The 21,543-nt window shown below is 46.0% G+C and overlaps 2 protein-coding genes across 3 annotated transcripts in view; one reads left to right on the plus strand and one right to left on the minus strand.

Annotated features, from left to right (window-relative positions):
* Positions 1-5,740, minus strand: part of CARS2 (cysteinyl-tRNA synthetase 2, mitochondrial) — a 33,290-nt gene extending 27,550 nt beyond the window's left edge. Inside the window, exons 1-6 of one of the 2 annotated variants that reach the window (XM_035114489.2) lie at positions 5,221-5,740; positions 4,320-4,370; positions 3,723-3,840; positions 1,158-1,229; positions 806-911; positions 11-94 (exon numbers count right to left, since the gene is read on the minus strand). In XM_035114489.2, coding sequence (XP_034970380.2) covers positions 11-94; positions 806-911; positions 1,158-1,229; positions 3,723-3,840; positions 4,320-4,370; positions 5,221-5,531 — 742 coding nt within the window. In that variant the 5' untranslated portion in view covers positions 5,532-5,740. The remainder of the gene's footprint in view (positions 1-10; positions 95-805; positions 912-1,157; positions 1,230-3,722; positions 3,841-4,319; positions 4,371-5,220) is intronic. The other variant, XM_035114490.2, reaches the window with a different exon arrangement.
* A 4,779-nt stretch (positions 5,741-10,519) lies between these two features.
* Positions 10,520-19,942, plus strand: ING1 (inhibitor of growth family member 1). The gene is made up of 2 exons (XM_035114480.2): positions 10,520-11,385; positions 16,138-19,942. Exons 1-2 carry the CDS (start codon positions 11,244-11,246, stop codon positions 16,839-16,841), a joined length of 846 nt encoding a protein of 281 aa, XP_034970371.1. The 5' UTR covers positions 10,520-11,243; the 3' UTR covers positions 16,842-19,942.
* The last annotated feature ends 1,601 nt before the right edge of the window (positions 19,943-21,543 follow it).

Consider the following 21,543-nt stretch of genomic DNA (forward strand, 5'->3'; position numbering starts at 1 on the left):
GTTAACTTACCTGGTTCCTCTTGGGTGTCAGGGTAAACCTGCCTTAGCTTTCCGTATCTGTCTCCCCTAGAACGGACATCAAAATAAACATTACCTGTCGGAAATAAACAGTTTGGTCTTATTACAAAGATGGAAGCGATTAGGCCTACTGATTTAAGGCAGGGGTAGCCAATGTAGTGCTCTACAGAAATTGTTGGACCACAGCTCTCTCAGCATCCCTGAAGGTTGGTCATGCTGGCTGGAGCCTATGGGAGTTGCAACAATATATGAAGGACTACCCTTGGATTAAGGGGGAAATCTACACCTGGGTTTCCCAAACTTGGGTCTCCAGCCGTTTTTCGACTACAATCCCCATATCCCTGACCAATGATCCTGCTAGCTAGGGATGATGGGAGTTGTGGTCCAAAAGCAGCTGGAAACCCAAGTTTGGGAAACCCTGATCTACGCATTCCTCTATATTTATGCACCCACCACACCACCACACAGTGCCAGCAACCATGGGGAGATGGTACCCCTATGCTGACCACATAAACCAAGCAGGCTGCATGTGGAATCATCTGCCAAAGTGGACTGGCCCAAGGTCACTCAATGAGTTTCCTGGCTGGGTTGAACCCTGCTCTCACAGGTCCTCATCTGCCACTCTTAACTACTAGGCCACAACGGCTCGAAGTTAATAGTTACATTAACTCTGCATTTGCTATTTAACAGCTGTACGAGACATATTCAAGGCAACATGAAAAAAACAGACACCAAAAAATGTCTTCTACGCTAATTAACATGCAATTGCATTGTTCAGAAGATTTACCTTTCGACGTTGCATAACCGTGCCCGCTAGCAACGATCTGCTGTATAAAAGAAATGATCTGAGGAATATTCTCAGTCACTCTCATATATATTGTAGGGGGTAGAACCTGAAAATTTAAAAGAAGTCATCGGCTTTGATTAAAAAATGTGGACTATCAGCAGCGGGTTTACGTGTTACCTGGTCAATAGAATAACAAGAACACCAACTTCACAGGAAGCACCAATGAAGTTGTGGAGACACCTAAATATGCATAGGCAATTAGCTCAACAGACCAAGGAAGAGGTCCACCACTGCCCAGGCATCTTTTTCAACAAATAAAATATGTCTTCCATATTAGAGGAAATATCTGTACCTTTAAAGCATCCAAGTCTTGCTTGAAGTCCTCCTCATAAAAACGAGCAAGAGACACAGGTGATATGCCCATCTGTAAAAAAGGAACGCACAGGTAAATTTGTTTGATCAGTTAGTTAATAGCAAACTGAAGGAGAGAAAAGAAATCCAAGATAAAACTAATAAGCCACATTAACTTATGCCTGAGGAGCACAAAAATCTTACATATCAAGGGAGAAGGGAACTGATCTTTTTTTGGAGGGGGGGGGGTATCCTTAACCCAAAGGTTGCTTCAATTTCAAACACGGAATTAAAAATACCCTCATTCATAGTCAAACAGGAATGACAGGTGACAGCTCTCCGGAGCCCTGACAACAACAAAAAAAACCCAACGTTTTTTGAAACACTTAATACTATTACTCATTTCACTGAGATAAAGGAAGATACAGTTCAAAATGGGCCAAACTAGACTGGTAATGGAGAGATATGCCCCGCAGCGCACCCACTTGTTTTGATTACTGTTTGGGGCTGAGGCCTACAAAATCAAGTGTTTATCATTTTGAAGGAATTCCCTTGGTTTTAGCTCCCTAGCACCACCAGAAAGTCCACTCAGAGGGGGAACCACCACAAAACCAAAATTCTATTGTCTATGTGACATCATTATGCTGTCCACAGGATCCCAGATTGTTTGGAACAGTCTTTCCCAGTCTGGTGCTCTCTACATGTTTTGGACAACAACTCCCCATCAACTCCAGCCAGCACAAACACTGGGTTGGAGAAGGCTGATCTGGGATCACCCGGGAAGCAGCCTGGGATTATTATTTTTTGCTTGTTTTAAAAAGTATTTTTCAGTACTTTGGATCTTCCCCTTCAGAGCTGGTGGGAAAGAAGGAACTATGAGCGACAAGTAAAAATGTTAAACACTGTATGGACGAGAGCTTGGTGGACTCCCATATGGTACAAGAGGCACTGTACGTCAACAACTCGAGTTGCTACATTTAAATGTTTCAGAAATTCTTGGCATACAAAAACTGAGCTGTTCAATGCCAATATATTATGCCAAATGTTAGGACAGAAAATTGGGCAGAGGAGGAAACAGAAAAATGCACTGAATCACAAGGATAGAACTGGTTTGACTGCATTTAGGTAGGTTAGCATTTGATGCAGGGCCGTCTTAAGTATATTTGGCACCCTGGCGTGACGGATCCTCCGGTGCCCCCGCCCCGTTTCCCGGGCGGAGATGCGCGGCCGGGCCGGCGGGTGGGCGCAATGCACAGCGCGGCTGCTGGGCGTGCAGCTCCGCGGCGGGTGGGCGGGCGCCCTGGTGCCCTGCGCCACCCAGCCTGGCCGTAGGGCCGGCCCTGATTTGATGGCACTGGGACATCCTGGTAGAATTGTGACAGATAACTGGAAGAGAAGCTTTAAAATGTGATAATGATTTCCAGTCCTTGTTAAGTGGAAACCCTGGCCACACACACTCTATACATATATATAAATCTCTAGGTGGATTACACAAAAGCTATTAAAAAAATGACAACCACCACCAGCACCACCAATAAAAGTTCCTAAAAATGTGGTAAGAACACAAAACTGTAGAGCACAAAGAAAAAAACAAGCATTGTGCAAAACAAAATAAACATTAAGAAGTCCAGGAAAGTTTAGGTGAATGTAATTTTAAAGAAGCATTCAAAGGAATTGCTGTTTCTGCCTCACAAATAACCCAAAGATGAGTGCTATCACCAAGAAGACTCACTTGGTAAGCATTATCAACAAGTACCTAACAATCAGGTGGTCACAGAAGATCTGGCAGGCTCTCCTTTGAAGATCTTGAAAGATTGACTTGGTCTGTACCAGGGGAAGCAGTCTGCAAAATATTCTGGTTCCCAAAGCTTTGAATAACAACAACCAAACCCTTCTGAACATGGCTCAGTAGCTAATAGCCAGTGCACATCTTTCAACACAGGTGTAACATGTGTAAAGCTTGGTGACCCACCAAGCACTATGGTAGCTGCATTTGGTGCACACTGCAGATTCCAAACCAGGTAGGTACAAGGGCAGCCCCACAAATAGCACATCACAGTAGTCCAATTGTGAGGCTATCCATGCATAAACTACTCTAGCAAGGCTATCCCTCTCCAGGAATGGTTGCACCAGTCAAAATTGGCAATGTGTGTTCAAAACCACAGATGGATCACAAAGAAATCCCAAAAGACACACTTCCTCCTTCAGAGGCTTTCCTAGCCAGTGCCTTCATTCCTTTATCACAGCTAACACTACCACAGCTGCATTACTTAACAGAGGTTAAGGTAGGAGATGAAAATTTACTTAAAGAGGGACAGGCTAACGGACACATCTCCTAACTGCAATTGAGAGAAACCTCTCTCGTTTGGCCGAGGCCTAGCAAAACTTTTCACCTACAAAAGGATAAAAGAGTCTGCAAATCTCCCAAATTTTGATCCTGCCACGCAATATCTGTTTCATTTCATTGCCTACCTAGACCGGCTGTAATGCAAACAGTATAATAGAGCACATTTGTAAAATCCACTGGATTGTGAACCAAAAAGCAAGCTGAACTATATACACTTACCTCACTGGCTCTTTTAATTATTTTGTCATCTATATCTGTAATCCCCATCACCATGACGACATCCTTTCCAAATATTTTTGTCAGTATTCTTCGAATTATATCAAATTTAACATAGGAGCTGAAAGAGAGGGGGAAAGGCACATGTATTATGGGCCTCAGCTAGATATGAAACAGGTTGGTTTTATGTTAAGTAGACATACTAAAGCTAGGATTTTATTTTGTTTTTTGCTTCAGAAGTCTAAGCAGAAAGGCTAACACCTTGTTAAGGCACAGTGACCCATCATATTTCAGATCTCCGAAGTGAATTTTTCTCCACACCAAGCTGACATTTCTCCTATCTTTTCCTCCATGCCTCACTTGGGTGCATTTAACTAGACTTCTTATTCTGCAGGATGCTGATAGCTTGCACTTGGCTAACTCCTCAAGGTCCCTTCCAGCTTTACAATTCTAGGATTCCTGCTCTCTGCTGGAAAACAGCTTGATGCTAATGTACTCATAAGAAGAGAATCTACACAAAGCAAGAGACTATATTGAAGCCGGCTGGTGCAGAACTAATTCCGACAAAAATAAATGAAATTTTAGCATGTGAAGGCTTACCAAGCATGCCCAAGGTGTGCATGGTCATAGACAGTAGGTCCACAGCTATACCTGTGAATAAAATTAAGATCTACTAAGAAAAACACCAGAAGGTGTTACATAATGATTAGTTTCAAAATTCAAATCAGCCACTTACACAGCTGAATAAGGAGGGTGAAGCACATGACCTCTGAACTTGGAGCTCACTTTAGGCACAGTAGGGGAAACGAATTTCCCCGACACCGAAAAAGTAAGTCTTTGTTAAGCAAACAATATGATTTTTCTGGGCTTGGTCCTTGCCCAGCATCCTTACAGCTGCCTAAAGCTTTCTGTCATTCTGTCCCTTGTTTCCTAGAGGTACCCAACACCTAGAGTTCCCCATTTTTGAACTCACACCTGTTCTATTCAGTGTCCCTGTTCTCAACCGTGTCTCAGCCTTCTCCCTACTTGCACATCTTCTGAGAAATTGCTTCCCTACCTCTCTCAAAATCTGTGTCCATTATGCCATGGTGCAATTCTGGTTTCAATTTTTTAAAAGCGCAGGACACATATAGCTATGGGTAAGATTACTGAGCAAAACCCCACAAATAAATCCTGCGCACACCTAATGGTAAGTTCAATCCAACTTACTTCCACATAAAGCACCCAAGGATTGTGCCACAACTCTTGCTGGTTTTTAATATTTAGCTAGACCCAAATGTACTGCATTACTAATTACTAGCTCCCCTAGGAGCTTAGTACCTGTGTTTCTAACAAACTCTGCAACATCTCAACAGGTGAGACTTTTCCCTCTTCACTGCTGGGGGTGGGGGGCGGAGAGGAATCCCACCTATCCATTTTATTGCTAGCCATGAAGGTGTCCCGGCAAGGGGGGGAAAATAAATTAAAAAGTATAGGAGCACAATTTTCTAAGTATTCTAACCAAGTCACCACATCCGCGTTTCGCAGGATGAGAGGCTCTTTCCTTCTGCTCAGGCTGTTGTACGCCTGGATGCCGCTGTCCCGGCCCGCGGGCTTGATCCACTTGGTCCCGCGTTCCGGACCGCCGCTGCACCTTGCTCTTCGGGAAGCGACGCCCAGCAGATGCTTGCCTTCAGCAGCTGAAGCACCTTCGCCCGCTGAAAGGCGGAGGAGGGCCAGTCTCCCATACCGCCTGAAACCCAGACAGTGCGAGCAGGAGGAGGAGCAGCCGCCGCCGCTGGCGCGCCAAGGAAGGAACCAAGCGCGAAACATGCTCCTCGACGGCGGCACCCAAGCCTGTTTTGGGGGCGCTTTTGGTTTGGTTTCCCGGCTCCTCTTTACAAATCAGCCGCTTTGCGCGCAAGCCAGCAAAGCCACGAGCTGCAGAGCCAGCATGATCGGGCTGCAGAAATGCAACGAGGAGACAGCGCGCCCCGGCGAGGGCCTCCTCCTTGGCGTAACCAGGGCGGCGCTACGCGACGCCGGAACCACTCGGAAGAGGAAAGGGAGACGCGCACAGCCTTCCGCGCCTGTAGCAACAGACGGCGCCGCCTGTGCGGCTACAGCCAGAAAACCCAGCAGGAAAAGGAGGAGCCTTCTCTGCCTGAAGCTGGAAGGGGAAAGCGGAGGGAAGGAGGAGGCGTTTGTTTGCTTGCCGAGCTGGTAGAACAGCGCCTCGGCTGCAATGGCTTTCGCATTCCCTCCCCTCTTCTCTTCTTCCAAATCCCCTTCTCTCCCGGTTCCCACCGACCTTGGAAATAGCGCGACCGTCCTTAGCAGATAAAAGTATAGCTTCCGACGCAATGCGCGCGTGAAGTCCTTCGAGGAGACTGAATTGCTGGGAAAGGGCGCCTTAGGCGCGTAGGCTTCCTTCCTCTCCCTCGCCCCGCGACATCCTTTTTTTTTTAAGTCGGTGGAACGGATCTGGTCAGCACCGTAAAATGTAAAAAAAAACCCGGAGAGCTCCGAGTGCGGGAGACGGCGGCAGTTGGTTTTAGCAATAGCCTCGCTCCACGTCTACAAAGAGCAAAGTTTCAAATCTGAATGAGCATCGCATAGCAAAGTTATTAAGGGGAAGCAGGATCTTAATTTTTGGAATCAGGTTGTTGTTGTTTTTTACAGAGTGCAAGGTATTGGGGAGGGGGATAAATTTAAAAGAAAATGTGTTATTTGATTACTGCGGTACTTATTACTGTATTGCCTTGTAGTACCGGTAATTATAGGAGAAAAATTAGCCAGGATTCCTATAAATGCCTAAACATTTCCTGATTATTGGTATTTTGCACCAGTCCACTTGTTCCTAGGGAGAAGATCCACAGAAAAGGTTGATAGCTTTTATTGAGGTGGCCAGTCCAGAATATATTCTTGCCAATGGCTCATTTACATCATTTTGCAGCACTTGGGCCTCTACACCCGCTCATTTTTTTAATTGTTGAGTCATTTAGATGAGTCTAATTAAGGCTGCAGTTCAAGACTAGGGAGGAAGCTCCACAGAACACAATGTGACATACTTTGGAGTACAGAAATGGATCACGCCTCTGAAAGTCCATTTGTCCTTGGTCTTGTCCATGACGAGTTGGCAGCAGGTATTTGCCTTCAGTGTGCCAAACAAGTGGGGTCCCAAATAGGTGTTCTTGGTAACACCAACTACCGGTAGGTGTTCTTCCCCAAGATGGGGTTTTACACTACTACAGCATCCAATACGCTATTGAAATCAGCATCTCCCAGTAGCAATGCAGGTTTTTTTTAAAAGGGCACAATCCAGATGAAGGTAAGCATTTTTATCTTCGATTAAATTCAGTGGTAGTCCAAAATCACATGTACTTTAAAAAGTGCATTTAAGTCATCACAAGAGTCTTCTGCACAAGGTGAATTTTCCAGTATGTGTTTGAATCTCTCTCTCTCTCACACACACACACACCCCAAGTCAAGAAGCACCCACTGTTCTACAACCAGACAAGGAAATGGGCCCACAGGTATCCTATCATTTTCTTCAGGATTCCTGAATGTAACCTGATAAATTTTCCTGCAGTCAGGTCACCCCACCTACCCACCAAAAACTGATGTGACTGCAGGAAAATTTATCAAATTACATTTGAGTTCAATGGGATATGCTCCCAGGTAAATGTGTACAGATTTGCAGCCTTAATCTGGATCCAATGCTTGTATCTTTGTATAACGTGTTCTGTTTCATTGCATCCACAACTATGTGCGCAAAAAATAACGTTTAACTTTACTGTAATGCATGCAGCAGCTTAAGAGAACACAATAAAAAACACCTGATTTATGTTTTGTCTAAGTCAACAGCATTATTTTCGTTCAACTGGAGTAAATGAGGCTAAATTAAGGGGCTAATCAACAGATCTAATTTCTAGGTTGGGGGGGGGTTGAGGCCACCCAAGTTGAGAAAAATCTTCCTGCCCCAAACTGTACTGTGCTGTCCAATAGACTGACCATACAAATACTAACCCTGCAAACCTATACCGGAACTTCAAAGTAAACTCCACTGAGTTCAATGGAGCTTACTCTCAGGTAAGTGTGTCTAGATTTGGAGCCATAGTTTCTCTTGAGTTCCAGAAGACTGTAAAGCACTGAGCATCGTTTTTAGGAAATCCTACTTTGTTTCGCTTTCTACCAGACAGAACTAAAAATGCAGGAGGGAGAGAAAGAGTAAAGGAAAAATTAACAAATTACAGGCTGCAGATTCCGGGAAGCGAAAGGCGGGAGAGATTGGGGGGGAGGAGAGGAGTGTGTCTTTCATGACTTAGCCAATGGGCTTCAAGGTTTTTTTAGGGGGCTGATGTGTGGGTGTTTCTTGCTTCTTACATGTAATAGCCATTGTTGCCTGGTGCAGAAAATGCAGAAAGGAAAATTGAACCTTCCTGCTAGCCGGTGGAGACGTGGAAGACAACAAAGCACCGTGTCTTTTGGGAGAGCTCCTCCCCTTCTGCTACCAGCGAGATCCACCACTATTTTATCATGGCTTAAGCGGCGCGGCGGTGGCGGCGGATCAGGGAAACTCTTAAACGAGCTTATTTGGGCAAATCCAGATCCCTGTTCTTGGAAACGGGGTGTGAAGGACAGGATAGAATAAAAGAAGCTGCTTCCTTTGGAAATCTACCCCACCCCCTAATCGCGCTTTGGAGAGGGAAATACCGAGCCGTTTGGAATGGATACAGGTCCAATGCTTTTAAAGGAAGGCATCTCTCCCACCACCCCCGCGGTTTTGGCAATGCTATTTCCAGAAGCTGAGCTAAGTAATGAGCAGCGAAGGTGGCTGATGCGTCTTCCTGACTCTTCTTTATGGTGGGCGAAGAGTTTGCTGCGGATCGTAATGGTCCCTGGTGATCCTGTTCCTCGCCTGCCGGATTAGTACTCTTTCCCCCCCCCACCCCCGCCCCAAGTGGGCATTGCTGCCGCCACCCCGCTTGCGCAGAGTATGCAGGCATCCCCGTAGTGCCATTCAGAAATATCGCGCTTAAAAAAATGTTAAATCCAAGACAGCGGCTGCTGCGCATCGTCCGTATACTTTTAAGAGAAGCCGTTTGCAGGAAATCGCGATAAGTTTGCTTTCTTGCTTTGCTTTTAAAAACAAATCGTCTTTCTTGTTTATTTTTTATACAGCATCCCAGGCTACAGCGTGCATTAAAACCCTAAGTTTATCCTGCCGACAACCCAGTGAGGTTGGGTTGTGGAAAGTGCTCACACAAACCCAGTTGTGAAAACATTTTGCCTTTTCCGTTCGAGATCCATAGCGGGCGAGAGCAGCCGGTAGCAGGAACCTTTTGAGAAGTATGGCATTTGCTACCACTTTCCAGCTGCAGAGGCCTTTTTTTTATTCCACCCCCCGCTCCCGGCCACATTTTTCCAGCGATCCCAAGTCCCCAAATCTCCTTCCCTTCACCCATGTGCCCTAAATCGCAACGCCTCTTTCGAACCAGCAGCAGCACGCCTATTTAGGAATGCTTGCACCAGCTACTTCCATTCCCAGGCTACGGGGAGTGGGTGAGGAATACATCTAAATGAATTAACACCGGCAAATAACTGCCGGGCACTAAGTAACCTTGTTCCTCACGCGTCCCCCTCCTTTTGTTTTCTGCAGCCGAGTGTGCCTTGATTTTCAGATCAGGCAACCTTAAAAAGCAGTGGGGGTACCCCTATGTCAGGACTGCAATGGCCACAACCCATGCGCATGCGGCCTGCGGTGCGGGAGAGAAAAGAAAGAAAAGGCTGCTGGGAAATGTAGTCCCCTTGCACCCCTCCTCCTCCCGCTTCGCACCCTCCATTTTCTCGTTCCATGGATGACGGTGTGCGCACGCGCCGCTACCTTGCTCGTCGCTCGCTCTCTTCCGGACCACCCTACCTCCTCCACCACCATAAACCCGCGACCTCCCATTGGGCGGCCGAAGCGGAGGGGTGGAGCGCGAGGCTGAGCCGCGATTGGCCAGAGGCGCTGCCTTTAACTTGGATTATAGTTCTCGATGCGGTTGCTCCGGTTGTTAGTTTTCAAGGAGGGAAGGGGGGGGGGAAGGCTGCCTGTTTTAAGCCGGGGGGGGGAGTCCTGCAAACTAAGGGGAAGGGATGTGTGTGTGCATGTGTGTAGAGAGCATCGTGCCTTTCACAGCGCACCCTCCCCACACAACACAACACGCCTCCCTCGGTCCTTTCGTTGTCAGAAACCGGGGCTCGCTCGCTCGCAGCAATCCTGGCCATCCTCGGGAGTTTCACGCGTGTTTCCAAGCATGTGTGCAAAAGCGCCAGGGTTAACCTACCCCCGCGCACTTAAGCGGAGGAGAACACCCCTCGCTAACTCGCTCTCCTGCTTTGCTTTAAGTCAAACAGCAACAAATAATGAAGACACGGAAGGCCTCCGCTGCTGCCTTAAGTTGCTGCCACCCTGCGATGCAGCCGGCGCGGTGGATCCTTTGGCATGCGTGTGCATTCACGGAAGCCGCAAGCAAGCACACAGTTCCAACTCCCGGCCCCTCCATGCGTGAGGCACGTCTGCATCGGTGGGGGAGGAAGAGTTGTTTTGCTCTCGCATGCACACGACACCCAGGATCCGCGCATCTCAGCAGCGAGCGAGCTGCCTGCTGCTGCTTCCTCCACCCCCCCACCCGTGTCTCCTCACTTCCTTCTCCGCCAGTAGCGAGGGAGGGAAATGCAACGATTATACAGATAGAGAAGCACATCGAGCGCCTCCGCTGTTTAGTGTCGCGGCGGGGAGGGAGGGAGCGGGGGGGGGTTGATGGTGGTGGTGTTCAAGGTACTGTAGATGGGAGTGGTGCGCATGCGCCCTAGGCGGCGGGGCTGAATGTTTCCCAAGTGTTTGAAACTGGTATTTGGGTTTTCCACGTTGGATCAAGTGCGGCGCGTAGGGGAGAAGGCGGCATTCATACCCACCGGCGGAACAGGAGCAGCAGCTGCATTCGCCGAGAGGAGCTTCTCCGCCCCTTCTGCCTATCTGTAGGCAGAACAGAACAGATCGTATTTGTCTTTTTAAAAAAATAATAATCTTCCTCTCCTTTCCCCTCCCGTCTCTTGTACACACACACACACACAAATCCCTCTCCGATTGTTCGTACCACCTCCTTGGTGAGTTACCGACAACGACAGCCATTCAATCAGCTGCTTCGGCTGCTCTGAGGCTGTAGGGACTCTCGGGCTGTGTGTGTGTGTGTGTGCGCGCGCCTGCCTTGCCTTGCCTGCCTGCCTTTCTACTCTGGGAAGAAAAGGACTCAGATGTAGCTCGCTCGCTCTTTTTCTTTTCCCCCCCTCTTTTTGGAGTGGGTTCTTTTCTCCTTTTTTGTGAGATCCGAAGGAACAGGAGGACGGAAAAGAGGAGCGGCGAGGACGGAGACTCTGCCATTGGGGGCTGCTGTGTTTGAAAGGAAAACTCTCGCCCATTTAGGGGTGAGAGGAGAGGAGGAGGAGAAGGAGAGAGAGATAGATATAGATATATCTATACTCACAATTTTCGGCCGGATGAAAATGTTGAACCCTGCAAACGGAGAGCAGCTTCATTTAGCGAACTATGTGGAGGATTACCTGGACTCCATCGAATCTCTGCCCTTCGATCTGCAGAGAAATGTCTCCCTGATGAGGGAAATTGACGCCAAATATCAAGGTAAGTGCTTTTCTCCTTTATGTGTTCGTGTGCGGGAGAGTACGTAGAAGCAACATAGATGGTGGTTATTTTTATTATTTTGCCTTTTCTGCAGGGTTGATCTCTCTCTCTCTCTCTCCACCACCACCACCCCCTCTCCCCGGTCTCATCCCGAAGCGGATGGCAAAGCTTTGAAAATCTTATTTATTTATTTTGTGAGAAGGCAAAAGGAAAGGGGGGCGAAAAGATTCGAGGAGGAGAAGGGGGCTGCTCTGCAGAGATAGATGGAGGGGTGGGTTGTGTGTGTGTGTGTGTGTGCTTCCCTCCCCTTCCCTTCCTTGGGGCGGAACAAAAGGTCTTCTTTGGGGCTCCTGTTATTAAAACAAGGACTTTGCTTTTAAGGTTTTTTTAAAAAATTGCTTGACAAAAAAGGCGGCGGCAGCAGAAAGGGCAGAGGAGGGGCTGGAGGATCAGGACGCATGGGGCACTGAGGCGGCTGTTTCTCTTTTCTGGGTTGAGAGAGTATGTTTTGTGGGGACAGCGGGACAGCGGTGTGTGTGTAGGGGGGTGTTGGAAGAAAGAGGGTAAAAAGAAGGGGGGCAGCGATCACAGTTACAACATTGAGGAATTTCTAGCCTTCGCAATGGCTGTAGTAGGAGAGAGGGTGCTAGTAAGGGAGGGGAGGGAGGATTAGATAGAGAGTGGAATGGGGGGTGGGCAGGGCTTGTTGCCTTCGCTTCTTCTTTTTTTCAATGGGCATTTGCTTTTAAAACAGTCCTCTCCTGTCAAGTATCTGTAAACCGGGGAGCCGAGGAGGGGGGAGAGAAGGAGAGACTATGGAAAGAGAAAAAGATTATATAAATACTGTGTGGGTTGGGGATGTACTGCTTTGCTGAGTGACCCCCCCCTCCTTCCTTCCCTCCCTCTCTCTTTTTCTTTTCCTCCCTGTGCTGAAACTCATACAGTATTTTCTAGCCCTTTTTTGGCGGTGAGGGGAGGGGAGGCTGTCTTCTCCCGCACTCAAGTCTGCAGCCAGGGAAATGGTGGGGTTTTTATTTTATTTTTTAGTTATTGAGGGGGCTCGAAAGGTCCTTTGTCACTTGGAGCTGAGAGAGGTAAAATGCGGGGGGGGGGTGGAAAGAGTGCCACTGTTGCCGGTGGTAGAGGTGACACAAGGGTGCCCGTTACACATTCAGCTCCCCCTTTTTTCTCCAGGGGCGAGGAAGTGGGGTTGGAAACCTGGCAGGCTATTGCTGTGCTTATGAAGCGAGTGGGGGGTGAGGAGGGAGAACGCAGCAAGTATCCATTCGAGACCTTTCGTGGACGAGTTTTTAATGTGTCGTAAACAGGGAGAGAGGAGAAGCGCCAGATAAAGAAAGTGAGGAAACATCAAAACTTGAGGGCTTGGCTGCGTGGTTAGGGGATGAGGGGGGGGGGCTGTTGTTTTAAAGGACAAGGGCGGGCATTTCAACCAGCTACAAGCACTCCGTACTGCGCTAAAGGGAGGCACCTTCGCGCTTCAGCTCTAGAAAGAGTGAGAAGCGCCGTCACAGCGGCTTTTATATTCACCGTCATTACCCTGTTGTGCCCGCCCCGCCTCCATTTTTCCATTATTGGCCAGAACTTCCCTCATGAAACAGCCGTGGCCCCGCCCTGTTGCCCGGTTATTGGTCCCGCTGAATTCTCTACGAAGCCCCTCCTAGTGGCGCTGACGAAAGCGAACGGTGGAAACCGGGTGAGGGAGGGAGGGGGAGCGAAGGAGAGAGAGAGAGCAGTGGGAGGTTTGTTGTAATAGTTCGAACTGCCCCGTCCGCTTCTCAGTCTCTGATTGGCTCCTCTAGTTGCAGGAAGCGTCGAACGCTAATAGTGACTGACGGGTGGATGTAGAAATATGAGGGTCGCAGTCGCTCCGCCTTCAAACATCTGATTGGAACGCTGGCTTAAAGCGGGTGGAGATTCGCTTGGGGCTTTCCCTTTCGATTGGAGGAGACGCTCTTAAGGCAGAGGGCGGGCTATTGGACCTGAATCTTTACTCCGTATGGCTTGCTTCAGTCTGAGGCGGGCACTGCTTGGAGTTGCCGGGTGGTGATTGGCCGGCCGAGCTGATTCTTCTGCTCGCGTACGTTCGGCTGAAGAAGCCGTAAAAAGGCGGCGGGGGTGGGAGGAGAGAAACGGCTCTTAACACGGCCACTTCCCTTCTAAGAACAATGGACCATGAAGACGCATCCCGTGGGGAGGGTGTGGCCTCACTCCCGAAAAGGAGGAGGCGGGGCAAGGGCGGCAGGGGTTCTCTGGTTGGCTGAGGGCCCGGGTAGGTGGGTGTGATAAACAGGACCCTCATCCAATGGCTCAGTGGGCGCGGAGACCCTTTTTTGTGAAGGGGCGGGGCATGTAGTTACTTCTTTTAACCCTTTCCGGCTCTTCGCCCTGTTGCTTTGCTCCTCCAGCATTTATGCTCGCCGGCATTTACCATTAGCAATTTTGTTTTATTTTATTTCTTCAGGTTTTTCACCGTGTGCGCGCTCTGGCACCGGGAGGTAACCTAAACCGACACTCTTGTTGTAAAAAAACAACTTCCCCCCTTTTTGTTGCTTCGTTCCTTTCACACGTTACGTGTTTTGGTACACGCGAGACACCTGCTACGCACACGTCTTTTAAAATGCGAAGCAACGGAAGTTGTTATATATTCATTTTTTTAACCACAAGCTTTTTAATTAATTTTTCAGATTTTGCAAATTCTTTTAAACAACATTTACCACCAATCTCTCATATCCATTGACTTCCCACCCAAGCTTCCATGGTGTTCTTTTCTTACTATATAGAGCTGCTATATTACATTACTTATGTTTTGCCCATTGTAAACATGAATTCAAACCTATTAAACTACCAATTCTCTTATATTTTATATATCTACTTCTACTCCACCCTTTTCTCTGACTGGGTAAAGTGGACTTGGGCTTGCAACCCTGTGCCCAGCACTTACCTGGGAGTAAGACCCAAGCTGATGTCAGTGAGGTTGAGCTGCACCTTGCAATTTGCCCAGAAAGAGGGCTTGTTTACTTAGTATGCAGCATGCTTTTAAAATAAAGTGCATTCCTGTGCGTATTCAAACGTTTTAAATGTTGATTAAGTGTTTTAGGTAATTGACCTTTTTAAAAAAGGAAAAAGAGTTCTCCAAGGCACCTCACAAAACACAAAACAAAACACCATAAGCAAAACAGAGGCAAGAATGCAGTTGTTAAGCTCCAGATAGAAAACAAGCAGAATGTCATCAAAGCATTCCCACAAACTGTCTTGTCAGCCCACTGGAAAAGCACAGCTTTTGCTTGCTAGGCAGGGCAAGCCTGTACACAAAGAACCTGGTGTTAAGTTGGGTGTAAAGCAAGGGTTGGCAAAAAAAAATTCGCCCCAGTCCAGTCCACCATTGGTTGAGCTGGCCTAACCCTAGCAGAGAGGAAAGAAGCCTTTAAACAGAGCTTGAGCTATGCCACTTTCCCCCTGACTTAGTGCTGGGCTTCCAATTCACAGTGAGCATGCTGAATGGGCTTAGGGTGCAGCCTAAATCCTCCCACCTGTCTTATCCCAAGCAATGCCCCTTTTTGATGACTTAATACCAGCTTGACACCCACCTAATGGGCCCAGGCTGAGCTAGAGAGATATGCAGGCCTATCTGTGCTGAGTAGGGGATGGGAATGGGACTGCACCAGGAACCTCCCTGCTCAGGCAGAGATGTGTTAGATCAGGCATCCCCAAACTTCGGCCCTCCAGATGTTTTGGACTACAATTCCCATCTTCCCCGACCACTGGCCCTGTTAGCTGGGGATCATGGGAGTTGTAGGCCAAAACATCTGGAGGGCCGCAGTTTGGGGGTGCCTGTGTTAGATCCTAGCCCTGCTCACCCCAGAAGGTCTTGCTATAAGACTACTGCCAAAGATAGTAAACATAGGGTGGAGCAAGCCTCCCTAGGAAAGGAGTTCCATTATTTTGTTCTATATGGGACATATTTCAATGCAACTCACCTCAGAGTACCTGTGTTTAGAATCCACACTTTAAAGTGTGGAAAGTTTTAGGTGTTTCCCCCCCCCCAAAAAAAACCCCAAAACCGGCAGCTAGACTGGTGACTGGGAGCGGCCGCCGAGACCACATAACACCGGTCCTGAAAGACCTACATTGGCTCCCAGTACGTTTCCGGGCACAATTCAAAGTGTTGGTGTTGACCTTTAAAGCCCTAAACGGCCTCGGTCCGGTATACCTGAAGGAGCGTCTCCACCCCCATCGTTCTGCCCGGACACTGAGGTCCAGCTCCGAGGGCCTTCTGGCGGTTCCCTCACTACGAGAAGCCAAGTTACAGGGAACCAGGCAGAGGGCCTTCTCGGTAGTGGCACCCACCCTGTGGAATGCCCTCCCACTAGAGGTCAAAGAGAACAACAACTACCAGACCTTTAGAAGGCATCTCAAGGCAGCCCTGTTTAGGGAAGCTTTTAATGTTTGATGGATTTCTGTATTTTAATGTTTGATGGATTTCTGTATTTTAGAATTTCTGTTTTGTTGGAAGCCGTCCAGAGTGGCTGGGGGAACCCGGCCAGATGGGTGGGGTATAAATAAATTATTATTATTATTATTAATTATTATTAATTATTAATTATTAATTATTATTATAATAATTATATTATTATTATTATTATTGATGACATATCTGTGACAAAGCTCAAGTGCTTCTGCTGTATTATGCATGAGGTTGGGAAATAATATAATCCTATTCTTTCTTCACAGAGATCCTAAAGGAGCTGGATGATTATTACGAAAAATTCAAACGAGAGACCGATGCAGTACAAAAGAGGAGGCTGTTGCACTTAATACAGAGAGCCCTGATCCGGAGTCAAGAACTGGGAGACGAGAAGATTCAGATTGTCAGCCAGATGGTAGAACTTGTTGAGAACAGAACCAGGCAAGTTGACAGCCACGTAGAACTGTTTGAGACCTGCCAGGAGACCAATGACACTACTGGAAACAGTGGCAAAACTAACCAAGATAAGTCAAAGAGCGAGACAATCACTCAGGCCGAGAAGCCCAACAACAAACGGTCCCGGCGGCAAAGAAATAATGAGAACCGAGAGAATGCGTCTAATAATCACGACCACGACGATATCACCTCAGGAACTCCTAAGGAGAAGAAAGCAAAAAAGTCCAATAAAAAGAAGCGTTCCAAGGCCAAAGCAGAGAGGGAGGCTTCTCCAGCCGACCTCCCCATTGACCCTAATGAGCCAACCTATTGCCTGTGTAATCAGGTCTCCTATGGAGAAATGATAGGCTGTGATAATGATGAGTGCCCAATTGAATGGTTTCACTTTTCGTGTGTGGGACTCAATCATAAACCAAAGGGCAAGTGGTACTGTCCCAAATGCAGAGGAGAAAATGAGAAAACTATGGACAAAGCACTGGAGAAATCTAAAAAAGAAAGAGCCTACAACAGGTAGTTTCCAAATCAGAGGATAATTAACGGAGTGAAAACAAATATTTATTCTCTTTGTCTCACCTTTTGTGGAGGTGCCAGGATTGTAAAATGTATATTTTTTAAGGAGGTTACAAATCAAAGCATTCTTGTAATAGGGATGGCGACTGAGGAAATGTTTGTTTTTTCCTTTGATACAGCTGTCAACAACAAAACGGTTCTTTGGGCCCAAACATACAGTGAGATGATAAGGAGTTGGCACGTAAAGTCTGGGTTCATCTTTATTAAAAACATACTTCCACAAGTTGGTTAAACTCCCCATGAAAATGTAGATAGTAAACATGTTTTGGATAGCATTCCTTTTTTTCCCTTTAAACGGGAATGCTGTTGCTCTTTCCAGAAAATTGTTCTATAGTCTGTTAAATAAACTAGCAGTGCATTGCAGACTTGTCCTAAACACATCAATCAAATCCATTATAAGAGTGTAGTATATTTATGCTCATTGATTTCACTGGGTTTAAGTGCACTTAACTCTTGAGTTGGATTATGGCCGTTTACATGGAAATAAGTTCCAATTTTTTTCGGTCATAACTACTCCTAATAAAGTGGTTTAGGATTGCAGCCTTACACCCAATTTTAAACAACTTGCTGGGAATTGAGGACCATTTCTTTCAATGGGACTTGCTTCTAAGGGATGTGTTTAGGATCAGGGTGCTCATTTCTTCTGGTGACGATCAATGCAATAGCAAAGAAAAAGTTACAGCATGGGTCCTGTTACATGTCAGACTCTAGCAACTCAATAACAAATGTTTAACTTACAAGTTACAAGCTTATTTTTTAAAAAAATGTGCAAAAGGTTAAATTTTACACAACGTATTTTATATACTGGCCAAATACCACAAGGGCCTTTTTAAAAATGATTTAGTATATTTTGTATTTAACCAGGAAGTGGTTTAGTAATGAAACTTAACATAAATCAAAGCTTTATACTGTCACAGATAATAGTGTAGCAGTCTTTACTTTGTATAAGTTGTAAAAATGTACATTTTTCAAGTGGAGTTGCACTTAACTGTATTATAATTGGAAATGCATCCACATGACATGGTGTAGCCAATATGCATTTCTCTCTGTATGTATGAAAATTGTACAGCTGTGATATTAAGGAATAAATTAAACAAGTTGGATAGGCTTGTTCACTTGCTTTCCGTTTTCCTCCCCATTTCTTGTGTTGTGTCTGCTCGATTGTGAGCCTGCAGGGAAGGGACTGTCTTATCTTTTTATTTACAGACAGGGCTTAGAACAGCCTTGTATGCAAGAATAGTTATTATCATGAACATTTTTTAACAAGTCTGCTAAGAGGCTTGGGGAGGGGGAATGCCTTCTACCAAGCAGGCTGGCAGAGGAGGGATGGATCACTTTTGCCAGCACATTACCGGTAGCTTTCTGTGCTGGTTGCGAAAGATGGGGTTTGCCTTTCTTTTGCAGCCAACATGGAAACACAGTAGGCCGGCAAGAGGAGGAACAGAGTCATCAGTCCCTACCTCTTGGTTTGTCCACTACATTTCTGTGGCGGCTGGGAAAGAAAAGAATTTCACATCATCCATGACCAGCGTGGAAACCAAAACAAGCTATCACCGAAAGAAGATCACTAGCCTGGATGGAATTCAATATAAAACTGACCTAGGAAATTAATTCCAGGTACGTGATACACAGGTACGTAAAGATCCAAAGCAACATTCGTGCAAAAGGTGAGAGAGTTGGCATTGCACAAGCTAATCTTGTTGCACAAGTGATAGCGGCGTGACAATGCAAAAATGTTGTATATTAACCCGGCACAATGCTTCCACCAGCACAAGCAGCCTGTTGGATTTGACTGTTGCAATACATTAAGGACAGGGCTCCCACTAGTGGCGTGACGGTTGTGCTAGTGGTTGCCACAATTCGATCCCTTTCAGGGTCAGTATATATTTCCACTCCAACACTTTTCATTGTGGGAGTTGTGCACACAAACTGCTGCTGCAGTTCTCTTTCCCAAATGCCTAACAAGTACCACTTTGATTACCTATTCACAGCGCCTTTATCCATCTCTTCTCAATCCCTCCTGGCCTAATTGTATTGGCCAGAATGCAGTCCGTCCTTTTCCTCATCCAAAACAACCTGTAATTGCCAAAAAGTGCAGTATTACTGCCACCACCATGTCAAGGCTCTATTACAGCCAGGGTATGGAACTGAGTAAGATCAGTATCTTTGTTTATTCTATGTATATTTAAAACTCGTACAAAAAAAAAATCATGTCTCTGTACCATTTATGGCTTATTTTTATTCTGTTAAAGAGTCATGGGTTAAGTCACCACTCATTGTAGCTTCAATCTGCAGCCAGTAGCTCAGTTTCATATCTGCTGAAGTTAAACACTAGTTTCCGTAATGCCTGTTTTGAGACTTTGGAAGTAGAAACTGATACAAGATTTGTGCCTTCTAGATATGTTACTGTGATGGAGCTTGGAGTGGTTTTCACCAGGGTTATCGTGTACAGTGTCCACAAAGTCTTATCTCAGAATGCTGTTTGGGTGTATAGTGTGCTAAAATAACATTACTGCTGTGTAAATATCATCTAGGAAATTAAACTGATATATGAACTTCATAGTTACTTCTTGCTGGTTTATATGCCAAGGGGTGCTCCCCAAAAATCTGGCAGAGCTGAGCTGATACTTTTACATGACACTTCGTACCTCTGGGAAATTAACAGACTGGAAAAGATCTGAGGGTCTGCTCATATATTTCCCACTTGAAACTTCAGGAGAGGTCCCTGTTGAGTTGAAAGATCTAGTAGCAGCAGAACAACAGCTGTAAAAAAGACACTTGAAATAGATGTCTGCGGGATCTCCCAATAAGAAATTAAAATATATGCAGCCATCTTTCCTTCTTTTCATTGGGGAAGATATTGCTGTTCTGATTTAAGCAACTCTCCTTGCCTAAAGACTGCTGTATATCTTCTCATCCACTTTCTCTAGTAGTTGTTTTTTGTGGAACAAATGCAATAACCCCTCCAGCAGACAACATCAACTCAATTTGGTTAAGTTAACCTAGCAGCAGGCCCTGCCCCCAACAAAACGCAATGCAACCAATCAGTTGCAACCAACCATGCCCTGGGCCCTCTGATTTCTTGCTATGCCAACAAAATCAAGATACCTACCCACACGATGCTGACGCAAAAGCTCGGCTCATATATTACCAAAAAGAGAGAAAGTTTATTGTTGGCCCCTACCCCCATGCCTCTTTCCTCCTGTCTCTCCACTCCACTTCTCTCGGGAAGTTACCTGCTAAAGCACAATGATCACTAGAGGAAACTAATGCCATACTAGGCTTAGCACACATGTTCCAAAGATTGGGACATGGGCATGCTATTACTGAACAGATACACCTATGGCATTAAATGCCAGTGACTCCTTTGAAAATATAAAAATAAAGGGAAAGAGAGAAAGTTACACACATTTCAAAATGATTTTGCAATCACCTGGGCCACAGTCTTGTCCTTGGTGATCAACCTTCATAAAGCTTGGAAGAATTCAATCTCTAGGCAGACTGCATGGCTCCATAAACAAAATCAGACAATCTGACTTGCAATCTGACTTCCATTGGGTAGCATAGAAATTTGGTTCAAAGTTAATTTTAAAACTGTCATGCCTTTCTTTAAGAGTGTTAGGCATAGGCGCTTAGCAATTTATCAAGCACTGTCATGCTTGAAGTTCTATTTCTCTTAAGAGACGCAAGTAATTGCCCACTGAAATGTCAAGGCAGCAGAAAAACATAAATGATAAAAGGCAAACAACTTAAAACTGCAGAAAAATGTTAAAGGGATATGAAAACTGTTGGTGATTAAACTGTTCATGATGTGATATTATAGAAGGCACTTGAATTAGTAAATTCTTAGTAAACTGCTTGGGGCTGAACCCCTTCTCAGCCCAGCCACCTGCCATTTGCCCCACATTAATTCCCTACAGGGTTTAAAAAAGAGTGGGGTTGCTTTAAAGATGAGCTGGAGAACCATTGTTCTCAGACAAAATATTTGATGTGTTTTGACTAAAGTTTGCAAAGTAAATAACAGATAGACAACATATATTACGTAAGAGAAGTGAAATAAGGAAAACAGTTAAAAAGATAAGGAAGAAGGAAGAATCCGCAATAAGGTGGAGGGAAGTCACTTGCGAAGAAGTATTGATTTATTTTGGTTTACCTTTGTGTATAAGTTAACATATTTTGTAGAACGAATGGAAAGTGTATATATTTAATCAATGCAAAACTCAATAAAGAACATTAAGAAGGGGGGGGGACATGTGAACTGTAACGATGTAAGCCATGGGTAGGCAAACTAAGGCCCAGGGGTCGGATCCGGCCCAATCACCTTCTAAATCAGGTCTGTGGACGGTCCAGGAATCAGCATGTTTTTACATGAGTGGAATGTGTCCTTTTATTTAAAATGCATCTCTAGGTTATTTGTGGGGCATAGGAATTCGTTCACCCCCCCCAAAAAAAATAATATAGTCCGCCCCCCCCCCAAGGCCTGAGGGACAGTGGACTGGCCCCCTGCTGAAAATGTTTGCTGAACCCTGGTGTAAGCCTAGCCTAGCTGTTGTCCCTCTTCTGTCCCCCAAAATATGTTGACATTTGAACAAAAGTTCATCCTACTCCAATGTCCTAGTTTTGATTGTGTCTGCCGTTCGCACCTC

Source organism: Zootoca vivipara, chromosome 4 (genome assembly GCF_963506605.1).
Source record: "Zootoca vivipara chromosome 4, rZooViv1.1, whole genome shotgun sequence".
Classification (NCBI taxonomy): Eukaryota; Metazoa; Chordata; class Lepidosauria; order Squamata; family Lacertidae; genus Zootoca; species Zootoca vivipara.

Coding starts and splice junctions, on each gene's coding strand:
- ING1 (XM_035114480.2), top strand. CDS start 11,244: ATGAAAATGTTGAACCCTGCAAACGGAGAGCAGCTTCATTTAGCGAAC. Junction 11,386..16,137: donor AATTGACGCCAAATATCAAG/GTAAGTGCTTTT, acceptor CTTTCTTCACAG/AGATCCTAAAGGAGCTGGAT.